The 24,977-nt window shown below is 46.3% G+C and overlaps 1 protein-coding gene and 1 pseudogene across 1 annotated transcript in view; one reads left to right on the top strand and one right to left on the bottom strand.

Moving 5' to 3' along the window:
- Positions 1–3,682: 3,682 nt before the first annotated feature.
- Spats2 (spermatogenesis associated serine rich 2) overlaps positions 3,683–24,977 on the top strand; it is a 74,505-nt gene continuing 53,210 nt past the window's right edge. Inside the window, exons 1-2 of the mRNA XM_059246864.1 lie at positions 3,683–3,982; positions 24,054–24,323. Coding sequence (XP_059102847.1) covers positions 24,299–24,323 — 25 coding nt within the window. The 5' untranslated portion in view covers positions 3,683–3,982; positions 24,054–24,298. The remainder of the gene's footprint in view (positions 3,983–24,053; positions 24,324–24,977) is intronic.
- Positions 16,521–16,875, bottom strand: LOC131897099 (small nuclear ribonucleoprotein Sm D1-like; annotated as a pseudogene).

Here is a 24,977-nt window from a genome sequence, read left to right as displayed (position 1 = left end):
TAATTTAAGAGATTTTCTATTCATTTTGTATACCAACCACAGATCCCCCCTCTCCTCCCTCATTTATTAGGCTCTTACATCAACTGAGCTAAAGGAAAGAAAGCAGGTATCCGAATGCTTTGCTTCTATTTGCTGCATTTGTATATAGATTCCCTAGTCAGCTGATGTCTGATGTAGTGTCTCAAGTAGGCAGATGACCTAGTCTTTTGCTGTGTGTGTGTGTGTGTGTGTGTGTGTGTGTGCCAAAAATAAAGTATTTATTTGAGACAGGGTCTCACTAAGTAGCCTTGGCAGGCCTGGCACTCACCACGTAGCTCAGGAAGTGGTCTCCAAATCACAGAGATCTGTCTGCGTCTTCCTCTTGAGTGCTGAGATTAAAGGCATGGGCTGCTACACCTCACCTATCTATTGTTTTTTGAGACAAAAACTGGCCTGGAGTGTTCCAAGTAGGCTAGGCTGGCTTGCACGCAGGCCTCAGGGATCCTCTCCTCTCCATCCCCCAATGTTCACCTCATGCTGAGGTAACAAGTCCAAGCCACCACTCTTGGTTTGTGTTTGTTTGTTTTTTGTTTTTTTTTAGAAGGGCTCCAGGAATTGAACAATTCTGATCCTCATGCTTGTATGGCAAGCGCTTTATCAACTGAGCCCTGCCGTTTGCCTCTTACATCTGTAAAATTAATGTTTGGAGTAGATTGGGCATGTGTTAACCAGGGCTCATTGTGCTTCAGAGTTCTTTGTTTTGTTTTCATTCATTCATTTATTTTGTTTTTTTGAGACAGGGTTTCTCCGTGTAGACCTGACTGTCCTGAACTCCCTTGGTAGACCAGGCTGGCCTCGAAGTCACATAGATTCCCCTCTGCCTCCCAAGTGCTGGGACTAAAGGCATGCAGCACCACAGCTAAATTTATTTTTAGTTTTTAAATTCTATGCATGTGTCCGTGTGTATGCACAGGAGTGCAGGTGCTCCACAGAGGCCAGGGTGTAGGATACCCCGAGAGCTGGAGTTACAGGTGGTCATGAGCAACCTGGTGCTGGTGCTGGGAACTGAACTTAGGTCCTCTGGAAGAACAGCATGCATGTAACCATTGAGCCATCTGCAGCCTGTGCTCTATGTAGTCCAAGGCTGTTCGGAAACTTGGGCTTCCTCTAACCACCCTCAGCCTCTTGAGTATTGGAATTACAGATGTGCATCACCCTAACTGGTTTGGCTCCAGATTTTTTTTTTTTGTTTTTTTGTTTTGTTTTTTTAGCTCCTACCCATGCAAAGTTAAAAAACATAAAACTGGGCACCTGAAACTCACTAAGGACACCAGGCTGGACCGAAACTCATAAAGACCCATCTCTTAAGTGCTGGGATTAAAGGAGCGTGCTACTACATTTAGCAACTTGTTTCTTTTTAAAAAGACAGTGTCGCTGGGTGGTGGTGGTGGCGGCGGCGGCGGCGGCGGCGGCGCACGCCTTTAATCCCAGCACTTGGGAGGCAGAGCCAGGCAGATCTCTGTGAGTTCGAGGCCAGCCTGGTCTCCAAAGTGAGTTCCAGGGAAGGCGCAAAGCTACACAGAGAAACCCTGTCTCGAAAAACCAGAAAATAAATAAATTAATTAATTAAAAAAAAAAAGACAGTGTCTTGGTGTGCATCTCAGGAGAGGTTAGAACTCACGGTCCTCCCACGTCAGCCTCCTGAGGGCTGGAGTTACAGTGTGTGCCACTATACATTGTTCAATATCTTTTATATTCTTTTTTTTTCTTAAAAAAAGATTTATTTATTATGTATACAGTGTTCTGCCCGAGTGCCAGAACAGGACACCAGAGCTGTGAGCCACCATGTGGTTGCTGGGAATTGAACTCAGGACCTTTGTAAGAGCAGCCAGTGCCCTTAAGCTCTGAGCCATCTCTCCAGCCCTCTTTCATATTTCTACGTAAAGAAGAGTGCCCAAGGGAGAGCAGTTAGGAGCACTTGCTCTTGCAGAGGACCTGAGCTTGGATTCTAGCACCCACATGGTGGCTTACAACCGTTCACAAACTCCCAGTTCTTGAGGATCCCATGTCCTCTTCTGACTTCCGCTGGCACCAGGCATGCATACAGTGCACATACATGCAGCCAAGACACACACACACACACAAATATCAATCTAAAAACATTAAAATTACAATGAAAAAGAACATTGCCTAGTATCTTTAAGGCCAGCGGGTGGAGGGCACCAGCACCCATTCAGCATGGTGTAGGCCTTAGACCTCCTAGTACTCAGGAGGCTGAGGCAGGAGGATCCAGAGTTGGAGGCTAGCAGAAAGCTTCATAGCCAGATCTTGTCTTAACAAAAATAAAACCGTGCAAAGCAAAGAGAACAAGGATCAGATGAAGAAGCATGACTTGGCCGGCACATACTGTAGTACAGACATTTATATGACCGGACTGGAGCGATGAACGTATGGAAGCCGAGACTGTGTCCTACCTGTAGTGCCCATCTAAGGGCGCGGGCACAAGCTTGAGGTAGTTCTGCGTGTTCAACCATCCGCTTGGCTTCAAAGGATGTGAGGAAAGGAGGACAGACTGCGGTTAATATTTTCAGTGATTTAGTCTAAATCTCGGCTTCTACCAGGGGTATCCAACCTTTTGATATTGGGACATGATTGTCTTCTGCCAAGTTCACAATCCAGGCCAAAACAGAACTCATGTTTAAAGTAAGTTCCTCGGCTTGGATGTGAGATGGACATGCCTACGAGGGAGCCCCTTCTAACCTCTCTTGACCAGCCAACCCCGTAAGACGCTAACTCAAAAGATGATGTATCAAAAGATACATCATCAATACTAGAGATGATTCTGGCCCTGGAGGGGTTGGAGATTTTGAGTACTGATTACGAAGATAGGTATTTAACAGAAAGGTTCGGACAACAGGCGTTCCTAAGCACTGCCACGTAGAGGGATGTGAGGTTGTTTGCGCGTACATCCATCCTGTTTCCTGACCCTCTCCCTCCAGGCTGGGTGGCCCCGTGGATCTGGAATGACCTTTAGGAGCAGAGGTGGTTCTGGCAGGGGTCCAGATTAAAGGGCGTAGTCGTGAGCGGTTGAATTGTACAGGGCCAGAGAGGACTGACCTCCCCGCGGGCCCGGAGCAAAAAGCGCTAGGCTCCCCTTTGGGAACCTTCGGCCACCTCCGGAGAGTTTCGGCTCTTTCCGCCAGTTCCCGCTCGCTCGGCTCTTCACTTATCCCGGCCGCTTCCTCCAGCCTTTTGGCGGTCCCGCACGCGGACGCGAGTCCGCGCCCCACCCCTGTCGCCGTTCCTTCTCCGTTTGGCCCCTGACCCGCTCCTTCAACCCCTCAGGAACTCCCGGTCTCCCGCAACTCGGGGGCGCGAACGTGGCGGGAAGGAGGAGCGCCCGAGAGGAGCGGTCCCCCGCCCTGCGCGCGCCCGCCCTGCGCGCGCCCTCCCGCGAAGGGGCCCGGGGCTCCGGCCCCCGTCGCGCGCCCCTCGGCCGCAGCCTCCGCGCGCGCGCGCCGCATCGGCGTCGCGCCGGCGCGGGCACGCGCCCTGCGCGCTGGGTCGCCGGCTGGCTGGCTGGCTGGCTGGGGCGCACGCGCACGCGCGGGCTCCGAGGCGGGGCGAGCGGGCTCCGAGGCGGGCGGGGGGGCGGGCGAGCGAGCGAGCGGCGCGAGTGCGGGCGGGCGGGCGGGCAGGCGGGCGAGCGGGCGAGGGTCGCTGTGGATCCGCGGGCACTCCGGCCCCAGCCGCGCCTGCGAGTCTCTGCCCGCCGCCCGGCGGACGAGGGAAGCGGGGAAGGCGGCGGTGGGGGCGGGGCGGCGTCGGGCCTTGGGCGAGCTCGGGGAGGAGCGCGGCAGCGACGGCGGCGGCTCCCGGGGACGAGGACGAGGACGAGGAGGAGGAGGAGGAGGCTCTTCTTTCCTCATCCCAGACCCAGGAGCGTCCGGGACGCAGAGCCCGGAACTGGGGGGACGCGGCGACTGCAGGGAGCCCGGGCTAGGTGAGGCTGAGGGTGTTGGGTGAAGTGGGTGGCGGGGGCCAGAGGTGGAGGGAGGGGGCTCGAGGTGAGGAAAAGAGGGAAGGAAGGGGCAGTTGTTGGGGGTTGGGGTACCGAGAGGAGGAGGGGGACCGTGAGCCCTGTGGGACCTGCAGTGTTCAGAGGGCCGAGGGTTTGCGGGGGTTAATGGGGCGAGCGGAGCACAGGGGTCCGAGTTGGGGAGTTTCCAAAGGATAGGCCGGAGAAACAATGGAGTGAGGGGGGACTCTGGCGTGAGCGTGTGTGCGGGACTGGATTTAGGAAACTACGTGCGGGATCGAAAAGAATGAAATAATGGGCCGCTGGAAATGTGAAGTGCAGCGAATCGGGCATGTATAAAGTCTTCTGCCTGGGTGTCAGCGGTCCTTAGGACGCAAGTGCCATCATGGGACTTGAAGGATAGAAGGACAGTTTCGGAATTAGAGTTTGGTCTTGAATTAAAGCACAGTATAGGATAGGTGCGCTAGAGATGTAGTCGTCTCTCAATTCATCCAAGATGATCGAATTTTTTTTAGAAAGTGGGTTAGTCTCAGACTTGGCCCCTTGCTAAGGCATGCAAGCCAGTTTTTCAATAATTTTATTATTACTTGTAGTCTACTGTAAGGGAAAGCTGTGATATTTATTCCCGATCAGCTCAGCAGACTGCTGTACATAATTTCTCAGTATTTATTGAAGCAGGAGAGGACACGTTACCAGAAATATCTTGCTTAGGAGTAAGGTCAGTAATACTGCAGAGTTCAGGGTGTTCGGACTGGAAAATATTGAATAGCTGTGATTAAAAAATCTAAATTGTTTATCCTTTGTTAGAATTTCAGTTTCCCACTGAGAAATGTTCATAAACCATCTAATTCTGGTTTTGTGCTTGGGGAAGAGAATTGGGGGTTTTTGTTTTGAGAAATTGTTCAGTGATGGCGAATTCCTAATGATCAAGCTGCCTCAGTACCTTCCAGTTCAAGTTAAGGTGATTTGGGAATGCTGTGAAAAAGTATTTCTGAGTTGTGGAATTTGTAGCCCGCCACCCCACCCCACCACCACACACACGTTGGAGGGTCTTACTCTGTAGCCCAGGCTGGCTTGGAACCAACTGTGTAAACCCAGTTGCTCTTGAAGTGGTACTCTTGCCTCAGACTCCCCAAGTACTGAAATTATAGGTGTGAGCCACTATGCTGGACTTGTGTTTTCTTGATACTTGGATTCAAGACCGAATCTGATCTAGCACTGACTAGAAGACCCTTGGTTTCGAAGCTGTCATTATTATTACATATTCATAGGTGTCTCTGTTAAGCTCTTCATTTGTGAGATGTTATGTTTTGCTGACTCATCTGAACTAAAAATTCTGGGCATTTATCAGTTTATATTTTTCAGCTGTGTTTCTGATAGCAGGCAGTACTAGGCTACCTTATAAATGTCCAGAAATCATGATCTAAATTATGCTTTTAAAAATCCTTTCTGGGGGGTGGGGTGGTGGCGCAGGCCTGTAATCCCAGCACTTGGAAAGCAGAGGCAGGCAGATCTCTGTGAGTTCTAGGCCAGCCTGGTCTACAGAGTGAGTTCCAGGACAGTTACACAGAGAAATTATGTCTCAAAAAAAATTTCTGTGTGTCAGTGTGTGTGTGTGCATGTGAGTGCAGTGCCCTAGAGGCCAGAAGAGGGGATTGGATTCCCTGAAACTGGAGGTACAGTCAGTTTTGAGCCTCCTGAAGTGGGTACTGGGAATTGAACTCTGATCTTCTGCAAGAACAGTACATACTCTTAACCACCAGAGCCATTGGTCAGGTCTCTAAATTGTTCTTAAATTAAAAAATATGTATATGTTTTGAGATGATAACACTCTATATCTGGTCTGTAATTCATAGTAAGTGATTCTGTCTCAGGCTCCAAAGTTCTGGGATTACACACAAATGAAGCAATCATGCCTGGCTTTTATAGGCTTTTTCTAAAGCCCAGACTCACTTGGAACTCTGATCCTCTTACCTCAGCCTCCCAATTGTTAGAATCCCGGGAATGAACTGGTATGAACTGGTGTATCCACCCTTATCCTTTTGAAAAAAAAAAAAAAAAGAGACTGTGGACTGTGTGTGTGTGTGTGTGTGTGTGTGTGTGTGTGTGTGTGTGATGCAGGCCAGAAGAGGGTGTCAGATCTTCTGGAGCTGGAGTTACAGGCAGACAGTGAGCTTCCTGACTATGGGAGCCAAACTCCTGTGGACGAGCTCCTAACTGCCAAGCCATCTCTCAAGCTCCTCTACTCCGGTCTTGGTTGTTGTGAAGCAGTGTGAACTGGCGGAAACTTGAGTCGGGTATGACAAGAGTAATTTGTTTCCTTCTTGCCTTCTGTCCCCCGCCATCGTCTGTCATCCTCTGGTGTTTGGAGATGGTCTTGTAATATAGCCCAGGTTCTCCCTAATCTTTTGGCCTTAACCTCTTAGATGTTGCGATTACAGGCATGTACCACCATGTCTGACAGCAAGCGACGCTTTTGCTTAGGATTGGTTTGTAGAATAATTCCATCTGTAGAATTTTTGACGTTTATTGCTTCTTTGGTTTTAAAGTTTCTAGGTTCTAGTTTTAGTGCTAAAAACCTGTCACTAAGATTCATCCTGTGATCACACTTGCTTTTGCTGTTTAGTCTAGCTGAAGTAGTGTGCCGTGCACGGCACTCACACTTAGAGAAGTCAAGATAGCCAGCTGCAGAGCCAGAGCTAATCGTCTTGGGAAAACAATTGAAAAGTGCTCGGTGCTCAAGTGCTCTCCAAGCACCTGTTGATCCCACAGTTGATACTGGCATTACTTCTAAATATAGACAGGATACTGTTAGAAACCCAGAATGAATAGAACAGAGAAACAGCTGGGGCCTGAGGGAGGAGCTGTAGGTTACTGTCCAAAACATCAGCACAGTCCGTGGGGAGGCTGATCAGGTACAGAGGCTAGTTACGAACCGAAGGGGAGGAGAGGGGAGGGGAGGGGAGGGAAAGGTATCCTCTTGTTGAGGTTGTATGTATTCCAGGCGCTGTACTATATAGTCACTCAATATTGATATCAAAAGAAATTCATATTAACTACTCTTTAAATTGCTACTTGTAGCTTCCCGTTGCAGAACCACCACATTAAAGCTGGGAATGAAAGAGACAGCATTCGTTTGGGCCACTTTTCTTCTCTTTTAGAAGTACACTGCTTATGTCAGTCTTGCTGAATTCACTTGGGACTGGAAGGAAAAGCTTGTATTTGTTCTGTTTCAGGGAAGGAGGGGTCCTTCCTTATCTGACTGAAAGACCTTGTAGAAGAGGACTCAGCCTTAGGTGCTTAGTGTGTGTGCTCAGTGTTGAGGATGGCCTGCCCATCCCCTTTGTACTGATGTCCTGATTTTTTGGGTAAATCATCTGGACTCTAGACAGGGAAACATGCCCGGTCACCTTACCACTTTCCTTGATATGTTTTGCCACAAAGGGTTTGTTTTTTCTTGGTGGTTTTATTTTCTTATGACTATGGTAAAATATGCTTCTAGGTCAGTCAGGTCTACACAGTGAGACCTCATCTCAAACAAACATACCGCAAAATTTTACTGTTTTATTTATTTATTTTATTGATTAAACCAGAATCAGATTAGAGGACATTTTAACCATTTGGAGTGTACAGACCATAGCATTAGGTACTTTCCCGTGACTGGATACCATCTTGTGAATTTTCTTCTGAAAGGGGAACTCATTGTGTATCAAACAGCATCTCCTCATTCCCCCCGAGCCTCTGTCAGCCACCATTCTATGTCTTCCTCCATGAGTTTGACTATTCTGTGTAATTCATAGATAATGAAATCCTGTATAATGCCCCCTGTGTGTGTGTGTGTGTGTGTGTGTGTGTGTGTGTGTGTGTGTGTGTGTACACATGCTCATGTGCACTGGGGATTGAATTTGGGGCCATATGCACTATACCATTGAAATTCTGGGTTCGTATAAGCCTCTTGCCATTCTCTAAGTAGCTGAGACCAGGTGTTGACTACTGCATCCTCCACGCTGCATTTTGTTTATCCATCCTCAGTGGACATTTACGTTGCTCTATGTCTTTGGGCCATTGTGAATAACATCTACTCAGGTTCTTTCAGGTTTTAGTGATATTGCAGAATCAAGCCAGGCATGGTGCCTGTACCTTCGGTCCAGATCTGGAGACCGAGTCCTCAGGGTCAGCTTGGGCTGTAGCACTAGACTGCCTCACAAAACACAACTACAACAGCAAAGAATGACCATATGATCCAGCCAATCTTTTTTTTCCTTTGAGACCAGGTCTCAAATTTAATATGCAGCTTAGAATGACTTTGAATTCTTGATCCTCCTGTCTCTACTACCCAAGGACTGGGGTTATAAGCATGTGCCACTCTATCTGGCTTTTTGTCTGTTTTGTGAGACAAGAGCTCACTGTGTAGCCCAAACTGGCATGGAGTTCAATATGTAATCTAGGTTGGCTTTGTGTTCATTTGTTTGTTCTGAGACAGGGTCTCCTTGTGGAGCCCTGGCTGCCCTGGAGCTCAGTGTGTAGATGAGACTGGCCTTGAACTCACAGAGATCTGCCTGCCTCTGTCCTCATTAGCACTGGGATTAAAGGTGGGAACTACCAGACTGAAGAGATGGCTCAGCGGTTAAGAGCACTGGCTGTTCTTCCAGAGGTACTGAGTTCAATTCCCAGCAACCACATGGTGGCTCACAACGATCTATAATGAGATCTGGTGCCCTCTTCTGGCTTGCAGAGATACATGCAGACAGAATACTGTATACATTTAAAAAAAAAAAAAAAAAAAAAAGGTGGGAACTGCATGGCAGTCTTCCTGGTTGGTCTTGAACTCAATATTGCCCTCTTATCTTTCCCTTGTGCAGACATGTGCCATGTGCCTGGCTCTCTGAATTTCATGTTTTGAGGAAGCTTAGTTACTTCTGAATGGGAATTTCATTACCTGCTCATCTGAAGCTAGCATTCCACCTTATGTATAAGGGTGCTGCTTACTTATATAGTTACTTTGTCTATACTGGCAGAATGATTTCAAAGAAAATGTTTTACTCAGTTTTCATCTTTCTAATGTAGAAGGAACCATTTATGCTATACGGATCTTTTTATCCACATATGCAAATATGATGCCATCTTCAGAACGTTGTATCTATATAAAAAAGTGTCAATAGTATAGAAAATTTCCAGTACACTTGCTTAGGTACATATTTTCTTCATTTAAAGAGGTTTTACATGTATCAGTTGCTGGTTACTGTTGATCTCTTTTGTTTGCATGTTTGTTTTGAGACAGGGTTTCTCTTTGTATTTCTGGCTGTCCTGGAACTTGCTCTTTAGACCAGGTGGCCTCAAACTCACCGATCCGCCTGCCTCCGCCTCCGCCTCCGCCTCTGGAGTGCTGGGATCAATGCTTGCTCAGCCTAGTGTTGATGATCTTTTATATCTAGTTCATTCATTGAAAATGATCTGACTGTCTGGCATATGCTTGAAATTTTTTGTTTAGTTTTGTTTTTGTTTTTAGATAAGGTCTTGCTGTGTAGTGTAGGCTGATCTATCAAGACTGGCCTGGAAACTTGAGGTAATCCTTCTGCCTCAGTATCCTGAGATTACAGATGTATGCTGCCGTACCCAGCTACTTCAAATATTTGTAATAGTTAGCTGGAATGTTTGAGCAGAACAGGAAGTTAGGTTGAAGTAGTTTGATTCCATTTTCTTTCTTCTCATGGGTAGGAGTTGCCACATAACACCAAATATAAAGATTGAAATAGCTATAGCAAAATGTCCCTTAGGATGGTCTCACCTCCCATTTTATTTTTTTCTAAATGTCCTTTGGAGGTTAATTATCTCTACATCTTGCCTGTGATTATTAGGCCTCAAAGTGGCTTTAGGTTCATATGCTGTTTGCCTGGAGCTTTGTGGAAACTTACTGAGGCCCCACTCACTGTGGAGGGGTCTGTCTGAAGCTCAGGCCAACTTCTTGATAGTTGAATTAGTCCTGAGCTATTTTACATATTTGAGGTTTATAAACCCTTTGTCCTTAGATTGCTGAATAGTGAGGATTCACTAGAGGCCGGCATTTACTGTCAGTGATCACGTACAGTGTGGTAGCTTGTGGGAGTGGGTTGTGAAGTGTGCTTCATGGCTATACACTTCTGTGGAAAGCCCCAGCCTTTAAGATATTCTTCAGGGTGAAGATGTAGCTTAGCCTAAAGTTATTTTCTCTAGCCAATGTCCTGTGACAAATTTGTGGTTGGTACAAGTTCATTAGAAGTTTTGGGGCTTTTCACAAGTTGCATGAGGCTTTTTTACTAGTCTTAACATTGGGTTGCTGGTAAGGTGGAGTTTTCTGACATTACTCAATCAGCAGAATGACATGATTATTGGCAGTGGAGTGTATATATGTGTGCATTCTTTAGGTAGGCTAAAGAGTCTTGACAGTGAGGAGGAGGTTTAAACCTGAGGAGGAGGTAAGACCATTATGTAATGTATTTGAGTGAGGATATATATTAAAGAAAGAACATTTTAAACTTGGAAATACTGCTGATCTTAGTTCTTGTTAGTCTGGGTAGCAGGGAAAACATCGGTTTGTAAAACCTGACTGTTTTCTGTGTTGAATACGAGTCTGTTCAGTGGTAATTGGCTTGCTACTGTTGTAAGCCTACTCTTAACCATACAGCACTACCTTCTCTTAAATTACCCTCTTGGTCTGTGATTATAGCTTGTTGATGTGGTTAGCACACAGCTGGCTCTTGCTGACCAGCTGTTACTCAGATTCTAAATATGCATTAGTGTGTGGCAGAAGTGTTTTTTCTGCTTATTTTGTTTGGTTATACCATTCTCATAAATTGCCTTTGTAAGCCTACCTGCATATTCTGAACAAACCCTTTATGTAAGGATTTCAGCATGAGGGGCTCTATTATATTTTAATTAATGAGTTAATTTACTTTTGTAACAGGATCTCACTGTTCAGTCCTATATAGCCTGGAACTTGCTTTGTAGACCAGGTTGGCCTTGAACTCACAGAGATCTGCTGCCTCTGCCTCCTGAGTGCTGGGACTAAAGGTGTGCATCACCACATGCATTGGGTCTATGGTACTTAATGAAAGTAATGAAATTTGTTTACAGCTAATATGGAAGGACAAGGAGCTGATGTGGTTATGTGCTGGATGGTTGGTGATGCAGAACTACCATAGGACTAAGTCAGCATTAGCTTAGACCCAGACTTGATGGTAGGTTAGATCTAAACATTTTTCAGAAATAGTTTGCCTGATTTCTTGTTTATAGTGCTTACAATAAGGTTCAGTTGTATAATATTTTGTTTTCGTTCTTTTAAAAGTAGTTTTATTTATTGGATGTGTGTGTGTGTTGTGTGTGTGTGTGTGTGTGTGTGTGTGTGTGTGTGTGTGTGCATCATGTGCATATACTGCCTATGGAGGTCAGACAGATTCAGACCCCTGGGACTGGAGTTACAGATGGTTGTATATGTGTGCTGGGAACTGAACCTGGTCCTTTCTAAGAGCAACAAGAGCTCTTAACTGCTGAGCTGACTCTCAGCCCCTTGAAGTCTTATTCTTTTTTTTTTTTTTCTTTTTTTTTTTTTTTTTTCCAAGACAGGGTTTCTCTGTGTAGCTTTGCACCTTTTCCTGGAACTCACTTGGTAGTCCAGGCTGGCCTCGAACTCACAGAGATCCGCCTGGCTCTGCCTCCCGAGTGCTGGGATTAAAGGCATGCGCCAACACCGCCCGGCGAAGTCTTATTCTTATTGGCTGTGTAGGTGCTTTGTCTGCATGTGTGTCTGTGCGCCATGAGAACACCTGGTGCTCTTGAAGGGCAGAAGAAGCCATCAGATCCCTGGACCTGGAGATGGTTGTGAGCCTCCATGGGGGTGCTGGGAACCTAATCTGGGTCCTCTGTCAGAACAGCAAGTGCTCTTAACTGCAGAGCTATCTCTCCAGCCCTACATTTTTGATTGCACAATGAAATTGAGAACATAGAATTCTTACATATTCTACTGGCCACTGTGAAATAGCCAAAGTATATTATTATTTTTTATTATTAATTTTCTTGATAACTGGAGTTTTTTGTTTTTGTTTTTGAGACAGAATCTTCCCATAGCCCTGGCGTCCTGGAGCTCACTTTGTAGACCAGGCTGGCCTTGAACTAACAGTTTTTTTCCTGCTCTAGCCAACACTGGGGTTATAGGTATGAGGACACTATACCTGGCCTTAATTTTTTTTTTTATTTAATGTGTATGGATATTTTGTCTGCATACAGTCTGTACACAATGTGCTTGTCTGTCCTTGGAGGCCAGAAGAGGGTATTGAGCTCCTGGTACTGGAGTTACAGAAGGCTGTGAGTGATGGGAACCAAACCTGGGTCCTGTGCCAGAGCAGCCAGTGCTCTTCTTAGCTCCTGAGCCACCTCTCCAGCCCCAGAATTGCAATCATACCTACCTTTTAAAATTACGAATTTCATTAATTTTAAAGTATGCAGTGTAATGCGTTTCATCATAGCATTTTCATGCATAAGTGTCATATTTTTCTTTTTTCTCTCTCCTGAGACAGAATCTCCCTATGTAATCAAGGCTACATTCAAAATTCTGATCCTCCTGCCTCAGCTGAAGGTGACAGTAGTTTGATACCTAGAGTGAAGATCTACTGGATGGTGTTATGATCAGGCCAATGCTGATGATACAGGTCACAGTATTTCTGTCAGGCTCTTACACATTTTTATGGCCAAATGCTATTTATTTGATGTGGATGACATATTTTATCTCTCTTTTGACTGTTGGTCATTTTTACCTTTGGCTATTATGAAAAGTGCTGCTGTGCCGGCATGGTGGTTCATTCCTTTAATCCCAGCACTCAGAGACAGAGGCAGGCAGATCTCTGTGGTTCTTGAGACCAGCCTAATTTACCTAGCAAGCCTGCCAGGGGTGTATAGTGAGATATTGTCTTTTTTTTCCAAGGGCCAGGCAGTGGTGGTGCATGCTTTTAATCCCAGCATTCAGAAAGCAGAGGCAGGCAGATCTCTGTGAGTTCCAGACCAGCCTGGTCCAGAGTGAGTTCTAGGACAGCCAGGTCTACACAGAGAAACCCTGTTTTGAAAAAAAAAAAAAGAAAGAAAGAAAATGCTGCTGTCAGCATTCCTGAATTGTGATATTTGAGTGCCTGTTTTCAGTCCTCTTGGAGCTACCTGTACCTGAGTGGAATCGATGGGTTGAGTAGGAATTGTGAGATTTTGAGGAGCTGCCATGTAGTTTCCCACAGACGTACCATTTTATGTTGCACTAGCATGTATGGTGGTTTTAATTTCTCCATATCTTCCCTAGCCCTCCTTCTGTCCCACCTCCTGCTCGTTATTGTAGACATCTTAGGTGTGACGTGGTATATAGTTGTGTGGGTTTTGTGGTTTTTGTTTTGTTTTGTTTTTTGAGACAGGGTCTCCTGTAGCTCTATCTGGGTTCAAACTCGTTATTTTATTTTTGGATCTAGTTAGAGATGACTGACTTTCTGATCTTCCAGACTCCACCCAAGTGCCGGGATTACAGGTGTGTGCCACATCTGGTTTATGCCATGTTTGGTACTGAACTCACAGCTTCATGTATGTTAGACTAGCACTCTCCCAAACTCTACCTCCAGCCCTGGTTGAGTTTTTCTTTTCCTCTGTGGAGGCCCACGAAGGTTTCCTAGTGAGATCTGAGTTTGCTTTACCCAGCAGGGCTGCATTAGAGGGTTGCTTGACCATGTGTGTGGTTACCAGGTGATTGGAAAGGCTCTGCACTTGGCTGTGCTAGGGGGAGGTCTTTTGCTCCACCCCTTGGCATTCCTATAAAAAGCCCTTTAGAAGATGCAGGAGTTCCTGTTTCTCTCCCCTCTATCCTTCTACCTAATATCTCTTATCCCTCTTTCCTCAGTAGTACCCTGGGGAAAAAGTGGAGACGGATTCCTTCACATTCCTCAAAGTTTTTTCTTTCTTGTTTTATGTGTGAGTGTTTTGCCTACATGTATGCATGTGCACCATGTATGTCCCTGGTGCCCACAGAGGCCAGAAGAGGACATTGCATCCCCTAGAACTCAGATTATGAATGGTTGTGAGCAGCCGTGTAGGTGCTTCGAGCCAACCCTGGGTCCTCGCGAGGGCAGCCAGAGCTCTTCACCTCTGAGCGCCTCCGGCCCCCCCAGTTGTGCTCCCGATTGCATTTCTTTGGTGACGAATGATGGTGAGCGTCTTTTAAAAAATGTATGTGCCTGTGTGAGTCGTGTGTGTCGGGTGTGCAGCAGTCCGTGGAAGGCAGAAGAGGGCACTGGATCCCTGGAACTGAGTTACCCACAGGTGTGAATTGCCATGTGGGTGCTGGGAACTGAACCAGGGTCTTCTGCATAAGTACTCTTTACCACCGTGACATCTAATTTTCCAGCCTATAGTCGAGTATCTTATCATATGTTTTTCTCTTCTTGTATTTTCTTTAGAGGAATGTATATTGAAGTCTTTTGCCCATTTTTAGAATTAATTAAATTGATTAATTTTGAGACAGGTCTCTGTTACCAAGGCTGGCCTGGTGCTAGGTTTAGACTCGTAGTCTTCCTGTTTCAGATTCCCTGTGACTATTGAACCTCAGTGGCTGGGAACACTTAGCTCCGTTAGTGTACATGGCTTGCACTCAGTAAATATTAGCTGATACTACAGTTATGATTACATTTGCTATCTGTTACCTGCATTGGCAGGAAACAATGCTTACTTTCTCCAAAGTAGGAGGTGAGGCCACAAAATCTGTATTTATTGTCAATTAAAGTTTTAACTGTCAGTGTTGATACTTTGCTTTGCTTTTAATGCCTTAAATCGTCAGTGTCTAAGTCAGTCCCAATGCCATTTTATCAGTCAGCTGTCTGGGGGGTCCTAATGCTCTACCCAGGTAGGAGTTGTGGGTAAGCAAAGAAAAGCTTTCTGTTTGACATCCTCAAGGCACAGAATGCCAGGTTCGAGGTTGGACTGGGATCCCAAGACTTGTAGCTCTAATCCCTGGAAGCTTAGGGTGTGCTGCTCTACGTGTTAGGCCTTATCAACAGTCTGCTTGAAGCTTATTGCTCTGGGCTTTTTTTTTTTTTTTTTTAAGATTTATTTATTTATTATGTATACAGAAGAAGGTGCCAGATCTCATTACAGATGGTTGTGAGCCACCATGTGGGTGCTGGGAATTGAACTCAGGACCTCTGGAAGAGCAGTTGGTGCTCTGAGCCATCTCTCCAGCCCGCTCTGGGCTTTAACAACCATTAGTGTGGTCACTTGGTAGCTAGTCACAAGCCTCAGCTTCCAGCATGAGTGTGACGGGCAGCTGACAGCAGCAGCAGGGGACAAAGGATGGCGCTGTCCAGTGCGGTAGCTCTTGTATAGGCCTCAGGTGCTGAGCCCTTGGCCCTACAGTGACGCGTTGTGACTCAGGCCCAGGATATCTGAACCGCAGCCTTCAGGTGTCTGAGCTCCTTGGCTCGTTAGAGTTGGTTCTTTGCAAGTCTTCCAGCGACCAGGGCCTGTAGTTTCCCTTTTCCTTTGTCCCTGGTGTCTGTCCCTGAGGTGTCGGTCCCTGCTGTTTGTCTTTAGCTGCCTCTGACAGGGTCACTGTTGCTGTCTTCAGCCGGCTGCCACTTGCTGCCGCTTCTGCTGTCCTTTCTCGTTCCCAGCTCAGCCTGCTCAACTGATGGTAAAGGACAGAAGTAGGCTAGACAGGGCTGGGCGCTGTGACAAATGCCTTTGATTCCAGAGCTCAGTGGCTAGAGGACACTCAAGGCAGCCTGGGCTACACAGTGAATCTAAGGCCAGGCTGAACTGTGTGAGACCTATCTCACTTTTTTTTTTGAACAAGAGGGCATGGTGATGTAGATGTAGCTCTGGGGTCAAGCACTCGCCTGCTGTGCATGAGGGTCTGGGTTCTGTCCCCAGCAACAACAGCCGAGAAAGGGGGGCAGTGGAAGATCACTTGAGTTGTTTTCTTCTTCCCTCCATGTTTATGTTTATTAGAAACTGACAGTCTGTATAAAAATATACCAGATTGGGGGCTGGAGAGATGACTCAGCAGATAAGAACACTTATTTGTTCTCCCAAAGGACTCAGTTTGGTTCCCAGCACCCATGTGGAGTAGCTCACAGTTGATTGCAACTCCAGCTCCAGAGGATCTGATGCCCTCTTCTGACCTCTGTGGGCATCTATACACACATGGTAGATACACATACATACACAGAAAGAAAAAGGAAAAAAAAATCTTTAAAAAAATATTCCAAATGGGCTTGATTGATAGCTCAGAGGTTAAGAACATTGACTGCTTTTCTAGAGGATCTGAGTTCGAATCCCTGCACCCACATGGTGACTCCAGGGGACTCAATGCCTTCTTCTGTTCCACAGGATCCTGCATGCATGTCGGGCCACATAAGCTCACACAATCACACACACATACATACAAAAATAAAAGATAATAATTAATAAAAAAAAACATTTGAAATAGTAATCGTGAGAGACCTTATTGATTAAGATTCCCTCTTCTTCGGCCACAGCCACATCCCTTTCCTCTACTTCTGCCTCCACCACTCCCGCAAAAGCCTCCCTTGTCTTAGAGTCACTGCCCACAGGTAGGGTATCCATTGGTAGGCTGTCAGTCGAATACATTAATCAAGTGCTGTGTCCTCGAATACTTGATGGTTCTTGGCGTGCAGGTTCTTTCCCGGTTTTAAGGCATGTGTCCATGCTGACGGACATCCATTCTGGTGATTGTTCCACGGCTGTGTTCCATTCTTCAGTCCAGTGATTATAGGTTCATGTCTCAGCTTCATCAAGAATCTCACAAACTTCCTTCTGTTGATGGCATCTCTCTCCATTTTCCATTTCTTTTGAGTCAGTCTTCCTGCCTCAGCCTTTGGAGTACTGTGATTACAGATGTGCACCAGCCCAGCTGAGAAGAGCCTTTTATTGGGCCAGATGTTCTAACTGTAGGAGGCAACCCAGGAAAAGGGCTCTATGCTGGCTGGACCGGTTAGTGTTAGCGTCAGAAAGGGCGTATCAGGCCGGGCGGTGGTGGCGCACGCCTTTAATCCCAGCACTCGGGAGGCAGAGCCAGGCGGATCTCTGTGAGTTCGAGGCCAGCCTGGGCTACCAAGTGAGTCCCAGGAAAGGCGCAAAGCTACACAGAGAAACCCTGTCTCGAAAAACCAAAAAAAAAAAAAAAAAAAAAAAAAGAAAGAAAGAAAGGGCGTATCAGGTGACAAAGGCCTTTGCACCAATCATGGTAGACACTCATGTCAGTCACACTGCGGTCCCTCACCAAGGGGCTTGCTTCGGGGGCATCACTTCTCTTCTAGCCTGCGTGGAAATAGCTGCGGGGTCATTTAGAGTCCACTGAGACCGTGGTGGCAAGCAGATATCTAGACTAGCTTTGTGAAGCACGGGTGGCTGGGATAGTGCCTGTGGAAGCAGCAGCAGCAGCAGGCTGCGATTGCTATGCAGACTCCTCAGGGCAGCCACAGAGAGGTCAGAGCAGCCGGTGCTGGCATGAGGGCAGCCTCTATGGCTGCTTGGTGGGTTGTCTTCCACTCAAGTCTGGTGGGGGACAAGGGAAGGGTCTAACAGCTGTTAGTCACAGAGACAGCATTACAGTGAACTTGTAGTAGTTAACGATGCTCTAACAGTATTTAATGATGCTCTAACAGTGTTCAACTCTTGCTCAAATATCTCAGGAAGATCATCTAGTCATCATCTAGTTATACTGATAGACAGTTTTTCCTTCATTTTTGTGAAGTCTTTGGGGGAAGTCCACTTTTTATATGGAATGGTACTGGTCATTGATGCATTACTCTCCCCACCCCTACTTGGTGCTGGAGAACATGGTAGGAAGCACTCTGCCAGCCAGCTGCCAGCCCTGTGGTACCATCATCTTTCTGCTGTTAGGACGTGACTCAATTAGCTGGTCAGAAGATAGAAGAAAGGGGTTAAGAGGAAGTATCAACTTAGACTTTTACTCTGCAGGGAGGATCTTTTGTTTGTTCAACAGGTTCTTAACTATGTATGTAGTCCATTGCAGCCTCAAACCTAATCCTCCTGCCTCACCTGCTGAGTGCTGGGATTATGGGAGTGTATCACTGTGCCAGCACAGAACTGTACCACTGTGACCTGATGACTATTTTCTGACAGGGTTATAAGTAGATGCTCATTTTGTTATGCCATGATGTGGAGCAGAATATATAGAAAGCTGGCCACAAATCTAAGTCTGGTGGTCATTGTCTTGGAAAAATGATGTGAATTGTATCCATTCAGCAACTAGTGACTCTTCTGACCTCCTTTGATGTTCGTCCTCCCTGTGTTACCCAGCTGTGTCCTGAATACTCTTTCACCAGGTCTCCGTACCTCTTTCTGTGATCTCTGCCTGCAATGCCACGGGACTGAATGAGTTTTATTTTATGTCTGTAGGTATTTTTATCTGTTCACTGGACTGCAGGTTGTGTACTCTCTTTTGAAATCATTTACATATTAATAATTGTGTATGTGTATGGTGGCATGTGGATGTCACAGGGCAACTTTGGAGAGTGAGTTCTCTTTCCACCGTGTGGAGTCCAGGGATCAAACTTAGGTTTTCGGGGTTTGGTAGCAAGTACCTTCCCCTTGAGCTGTCTTACAACCCACCCCTGTTTTTTTGAGGCAGAGTCTTATTGTCCAGCCCTGGCTGATGTGGTACTTGCTCTGTGTCTGCCAGGCTGGACTCGAACCTGAGGCAGTGCTATTCGCTCATCTCTCCTAGTGCTGGGACTGCAGGTGACGCCACCACACTGTTCTATACATATTGTGACAAACAATACATCTTGTCACCTCTGTTGTCTGTAATGAGATGCACTATTTATGTACTACTGGAAAATGGAAACAGGCTTAAATGAATAGTCTGTTGAAGGACCCCTAATATAACTGAGAAAGTATAAAAAGGTAAATCAAGCCAGGCATGTAGTCCTAGCATTCAGCAGGTAGAAGCAACAAGATTGTGAATTCCAGGCCAATATAGACTCCATAGCAAGATCCTGACTCCAAAAAAAGAAGCAGACAAAAAGATAAGCCAGTAGTAAACCTGCTAATCAGAAATGCACAGAGGTGACTAGTGTTTTAGCTGTGGCTTGTGAAAGCCATGGAAAGGAAAACCTTTCGGGGGGGAATATGAACTAGTTTTCAGTTTGAATTTACACAAACTGCAGGTTATCAAAATCTCAAATGGAGATTTTAAATTAGAAGTTGTTTCAGTGGGGCTGAAGAGGTGGTTTAACAATGAAGAGCCCTGGCTGCTCTTCCGGAGAACACTGGTTCAGATCTCAGCACCCACATGGCCACTCAGAAGCAGCCATAGCTCCCATTTCAGGAACCCTGTCTTAGTTCCTTTTCTATTACTGTGAAGAAACACCATGGCCAAGGCAGCTTATAAAAGAAGGCATTTGTCTGGGGGCTTGCTTACAGTTTCAGAGGGTGAGTCCGTGACTGTCATGGAGGCAAACACGGCGGCAGGCAGCAGGCAGGCAGGCTTGGCACTGGAGCAGTAGCTGAGAGCTTACATCTGATCCACAGGCACAAGGGAGACAGGGACAGACCTGCTGGGCCTGGTGTGGGTTTGTTTTTTTCTGAGACGTCTCTCTGTGTAGCCCTGACTACCTTGGAACTCACTCTGTAGACCAGGCTGGCCTGGAACTCAGAGATCCACCTGCCTCTGCCTCCTGAGTGCTGGGATTAAAGGTGTGCGCCACTATCACCATCCTGGTGCGGGGTTTTGAAACCTCAAAGCCTTCCACTAGTGACATACCTCCTCCTCCAGCAAGGTCACACTTCCTAATCCTTCCCCAAATAGTTTCACCAACTAGGGACCAACCATTCAAATATATAAGTCTATGGGGGTGCGTTCTCATTCAAACCACCATAGATCCCATACCTTTGTTTTTGAGACAGGGTCTCTCTGTGTAGCCCTGGCTGTCTGAAACTCACTCTGTAGACCAGGCTGGCCTGTATCTCAGAACTGCCTGCCTCCCGAGTGCTGGGACTAAAGGCGTGCGCTGCCACCACCACCTGGCAGTTTTTAAATGTTTTGAAAAGAGTCTAATGTAGCTGAGGCTAATGTTGACCTTCCAGGTCTTCTGCCTTGGCCTCCTGAGTGTTGGGCTTCTAGGCTTGCACCACCGTGGGCCTCTCCTGTTTCTGGTATTTTTTCCTTCAGTGCCGCAGAGCAAACCCAGGCTCGTTTGCATTCTGGATAAGCACTCTACCATTGAGCTACAGCCCAGCCTTTTACATCTTTAAAAATTTTATACGTGTGATTGTTTTGTCTGCATGAATGTGTATACACCTTCTGCATGCCTGGTGCCTGGGGAGATTAGAAAAGGGTGTGGGATCCCTGGATCTGGAGTTAAGTTGGTTATGAGCCATCATGTGGGTGAGTGCCAAGATCCAAACCTGGGTGCTCAGCAAGAGCACCAGGTGCTCGGAACTGCTGCACTATCGGTCCCTCCAGCCCCAGGACCTTACTCTTGAGACAAGAACTCACTGTGTCGCTCAGGGTGGCCTCTAGGTACTCAGGTACAGATGTGTATTGCCATGCTCAGCAGTTTCTGACAGGTCTGAAGTTAGTTTTATTGAAACATTACAACTTTGAAACAAAGCAAAGGGGACTAGGTAGTTGTGGGGCTCATTGTGAAAACAGTGCTTACTGAGTTGGACATTTGTGTAGGCCAGGCTAGCATGGCTGGACAGCCTTGTAATGCCAGCATTGCATACAAGGAGGCAAGGTGTCATGGACCACACCAAAAACCAAACAAAACTTTTCTTAAAAGTAGGACTTAAATATTTCCTCTGTGAGCAAGAGATCCCACCTCTCTTTGAATTAGAAGACTAATATTTAAATCAGCCACATTGGTAGGACTTAGTGGTCTATGTCTTTAGTCTTAACACTGAAAAGACAGAAATAGGCCAGTCTATGAGTTCCAGGACACCTAGAGCTACACAGTGGTAACCTACCTCAAACAACAACAACCACAACAAAAAAGAAACAAACTGACCCCAGCCACGTTATGGGTTAAATGGACATTTTGGGTTTTGGAAGCAGGATTTTGCTATGTATCCCAGGCTGGCCTTGGACACCTGGCAGTCTTCCTGCTTCAGCTTCTAGGCGCTGGGATTCTGGTATGCCCGCCAGCCTCTTCTCTGCTTTTATAAACCAGGCAATAGAGTAACATAAAGTCTCTTTAAGTAGGTGAGCGGATGTAGTAGTCTTGAATTGGGACTGGAGAGATGGCTTAGAGACTAAACATTTGCTGCTTTTGAAGAGGACCTGGCATCCTACAACCCTCCAGAACCCAGTCCAGGGGATCTGGTGCTCTCTTCCGATCTCTGCATGCGTGTCGAACACTTATACCCATGCAAAACACACATACACAGAACATAAAATAAATCCTAAAAACAGCCTTAAATATCTGTATTATTCACTATTTAAAGAACCATCATAAAACAGGATATATATTTTATTCCTACTAAATTAATTATAATTTTTTTCTTGGTAGTTGCTAAAACCAACATTTGACTGTCTAGGAAAAAGTAAAGAAAGCTTAATTAAACTGCTGCTAAATAATTCAGGGTGTTTTATTGACTCAGCACATGAAAGCCACCCCCTTTTCAAAAGGTCTGGTTGGAGGTGCTCACACAGTCAGAAAGCAGCTCCTTTTCTATGGTGTGAGGGGCCCGACCACCGTGCCTGCCCTCCGCTCTGCTGGGCCGTCAGTGTCGCTCTGTCTGTCCACCATGCCTGCCGCCCTCGGCTCTGCTGGGCCGTCAGTGTCGCTCTGTCTGTCCACCATGCCTGCTGCCCTCGGCTCTGCTGGGCCGTCAGTGTCGCTCTGTCTGTCCACCATGCCTGCTGCCCTCGGCTCTGCTGGGCCGTCAGTGTCGCTCTGTCTGTCCACCGTGCCTGCTGCCCTCGGCTCTGCTGGGCCGTCAGTGTCACTCTGTCTGTCCACCATGCCTGCTGCCCTCGGCTCTGCTGGGCCGTCAGTGTCGCTCTGTCTGTCCACCATGCCTGCCGCCCTCGGCTCTGCTGGGCCGTCAGTGTCGCTCTGTCTGTCCACCATGCCTGCCGCCCTCGGCTCTGCTGGGCCGTCAGTGTCGCTCTGTCTGTCCACCATGCCTGCTGCCCTCTGCTCTGCTGGGCCGTCAGTGTCGCTCTGTCTGTCCACCATGCCTGCTGCCCTCGGCTCTGCTGGGCCGTTAGTTTCTGTCGGAAGCTGTTGTAGTTTTCCTGCATAAGTCAGGCTTACTTGTAATTACAATCTGTGCATTTAAGAGATTTAAAATTTTTGTTGTGTCTTTTTGTTTGTTTTTTTCCGAGGTTTTTACACAGGGTTTCTCTGTGTGTAGCTCTGGCTGTCCTGGAACTCACAGAGATCCACCTGCCTCTACCTCCAGAGTGCCCTACAATTTTATATGTACAGATGTTTTACCTGCCCCATGCACACAGGAAGGGGGTGGGGCCCACTCTCCTGAAACCACAGACACTAACGTGGCTTCAGGCAGCAGCCCAGAGCACAGCTATCCCAGTGGGCTTTGGTTGTAACATGGGCAGCAGTTACACTGAGCATTCTTAACAGACTGGGACTGTCTGCTTAGCAATGGCAACTACTTACTGATTGAAAGTGGGGAACAAAATATTCCTATGTGCAATTTTTCTTTTCAAGTCATTTCCATGGTGATGGTAATGATGAGACTCATTTATTTTTTATTTTTTTTTTTGGTTTTTTGAGACAGGGTTTCTTCGTGTAGTTTTGGAGCCTGTCCTGGATCTTGCTTTGTAGACCAGGCTGGTCTCGAACTCACAGATATCCGCCTGGCTCTGCCTCCCGAGTGCTGAGATTAAAGGCGTGCATCACTACCACCACCACCACCACCACCACCACCACCACCTGGCCTCAATTGTATTTTTTAATAGAGTTACTCCTGATCAATAACAAATTTGAAGAAATAAAAATATCTCAAAATAAAAGAGAAAGTATTCTTTTAAAATGTATTTAATTAAAATATAATTATATCAGCTGGATGGTGGTGGTGCATGCCTTTAACCCCAGCACTCAGGAGGCAGAGGCAGGCATCTCTGTGAGCCCCAGGCCAGCATGGTCTACAGAGTGAGTTCCAGGACAGCCAGGGCTACACAGAGGAACCTTGCCTACAAACAAACAAACAAACAAAAATATTTCTTCCTTCCTCTCCAAACTCTCCCGTGTTCTGCTTCCCTATCTCAAATTCAGGTCCCTTTAGTTATTATTCTTATATAGATATATGCAAAAATATATAAATGCAGTTTGCTGAGTACATTTAGTGTTGCTTTTGTGTATTATGTTTTTAGGGGTGACCACTTGGGATTGGATAGTCATTTAGGGAGCTCATCCCTGGGGAAGACTTAATTCTTTCTCTCAGCAGTTATTAATCGCCTGTGTTTTCTCGTCTAAGGTTGGGGTCTGGGGAGAGTTCCGTCATCCACAGCCTGTCAACTGGTGTTGTCATTGTTCAGGTCTTGTTTGGGCAACTATATATATAGTTGAGTGTCATGGATATAGCTTCCCTGTCATATCTAGACAGTCTTGCAGCAGATTTCCTGTCTCTTACAATCTTTCCACCCCATCTTCCACAATGTTCCCCAAGTCTTAAGTATAGGGATTGTGTTGTAGATGTATCGGTTTGGGCTGGGCACCCCTGGGGAGTAGTTCTCTGCATTGGGATCAGTTGTGGCTTTCTATAATAACCTCCATGCAAAAAGATGCTTTCATGAGGGATTAGAGCTATGCTTCTGTCTCTGTGCCCCATGGGCAGGCTAAAATGTCAGTGATCTGGTGAGTCCCAAAGTGGAAAAGGGGCCAAGGAAGAAAGCATGATGGTGAAGTTTCCTTCAGAAAATGGTGCTTTCACAGACATTCAAAACCCACAAATGTCACTTAACAGTTTTTACTGCTATTCATTACTGCAGTAGTAAATATGTTTGTATTTTTCTTTCTAGAATCTCCCTGGAAAAAGACATGACTGTCTGCAATGATATATCCTGACAAGAAGTTGATGCCAGAGAAGGAAAAGAAATTAACAACTAGTGAAGAGAATTTTAAACAACCAGGATTTTGCATTTGTTACTTCTAACTACAGACGTCTATTGCCCACTTTTAAATTAGCAGGATTCCTAGAACTTGGACAAAGATATTTTCTTCTGTATTATTATTATTATTATTTTTTGACATTGGGAAAACTGCAATGTCTAGGAAACAAAGCCAGAAGGGTAAGATCACCTGTGTGCACAGATTGTTAGAAGGGTAGTTGTTGCCGCTGGGGAATGTGTGGAGCTTAGTGGTGGAGCGCTTGCCCAGCATGCACAGGGCCCTCTGAAAATAAACCAAACCAAAGCACAGGGGTGGTAAACGAAGCTCGAGTGTGTGCTGGCGTGCGTGAGGGCAGCCTGCATTGATCCCAGGAATTGCAGAAAGTTAATGCCAAAGCATAGTTGTAGAGCAGTAATACTTATGTCTGTATGTTTTGAGGCTGTTCCTTTAGTAAGTGTTCGAATGATTTTGCAAGTATTGTATTAGGTTTTAGTTTTGTGTTTAAGTAAGTCTGGGAATTGCTCTCATTAGAAATTGTTTTTCTAGTCAGATTTATCCGATTATAATTTGTTAGAGAGCAAGATGTAACTTGATAGTGCATTTTGTAGAGTGAGCATATGTTAGGGAGGCGCGGTAGGAGCTGGCTTCCTGCATGATGCTTCATGTTCCTAGGGACAGGAAATGGAGTAAGAGTGAACGCTTCCAGGTTTTGTTTCCTTTTTTAGCTTTCTTTCCGGGTTTGCTACCCTGACAAAATGGAAGATAGAGACATGAAGTATCAAGAGAGGTTATAATGAGGGAAACAAAACAGAGGTGTATGGGACCCTTTTCTA

This window comes from Peromyscus eremicus, chromosome 20 (genome assembly GCF_949786415.1).
Source record: "Peromyscus eremicus chromosome 20, PerEre_H2_v1, whole genome shotgun sequence".
In the NCBI taxonomy this organism is placed as follows: Eukaryota; Metazoa; Chordata; class Mammalia; order Rodentia; family Cricetidae; genus Peromyscus; species Peromyscus eremicus.
Note: the sequence above shows the minus strand (reverse complement) of the source record. Positions and strands in the feature narration are given on the sequence as shown.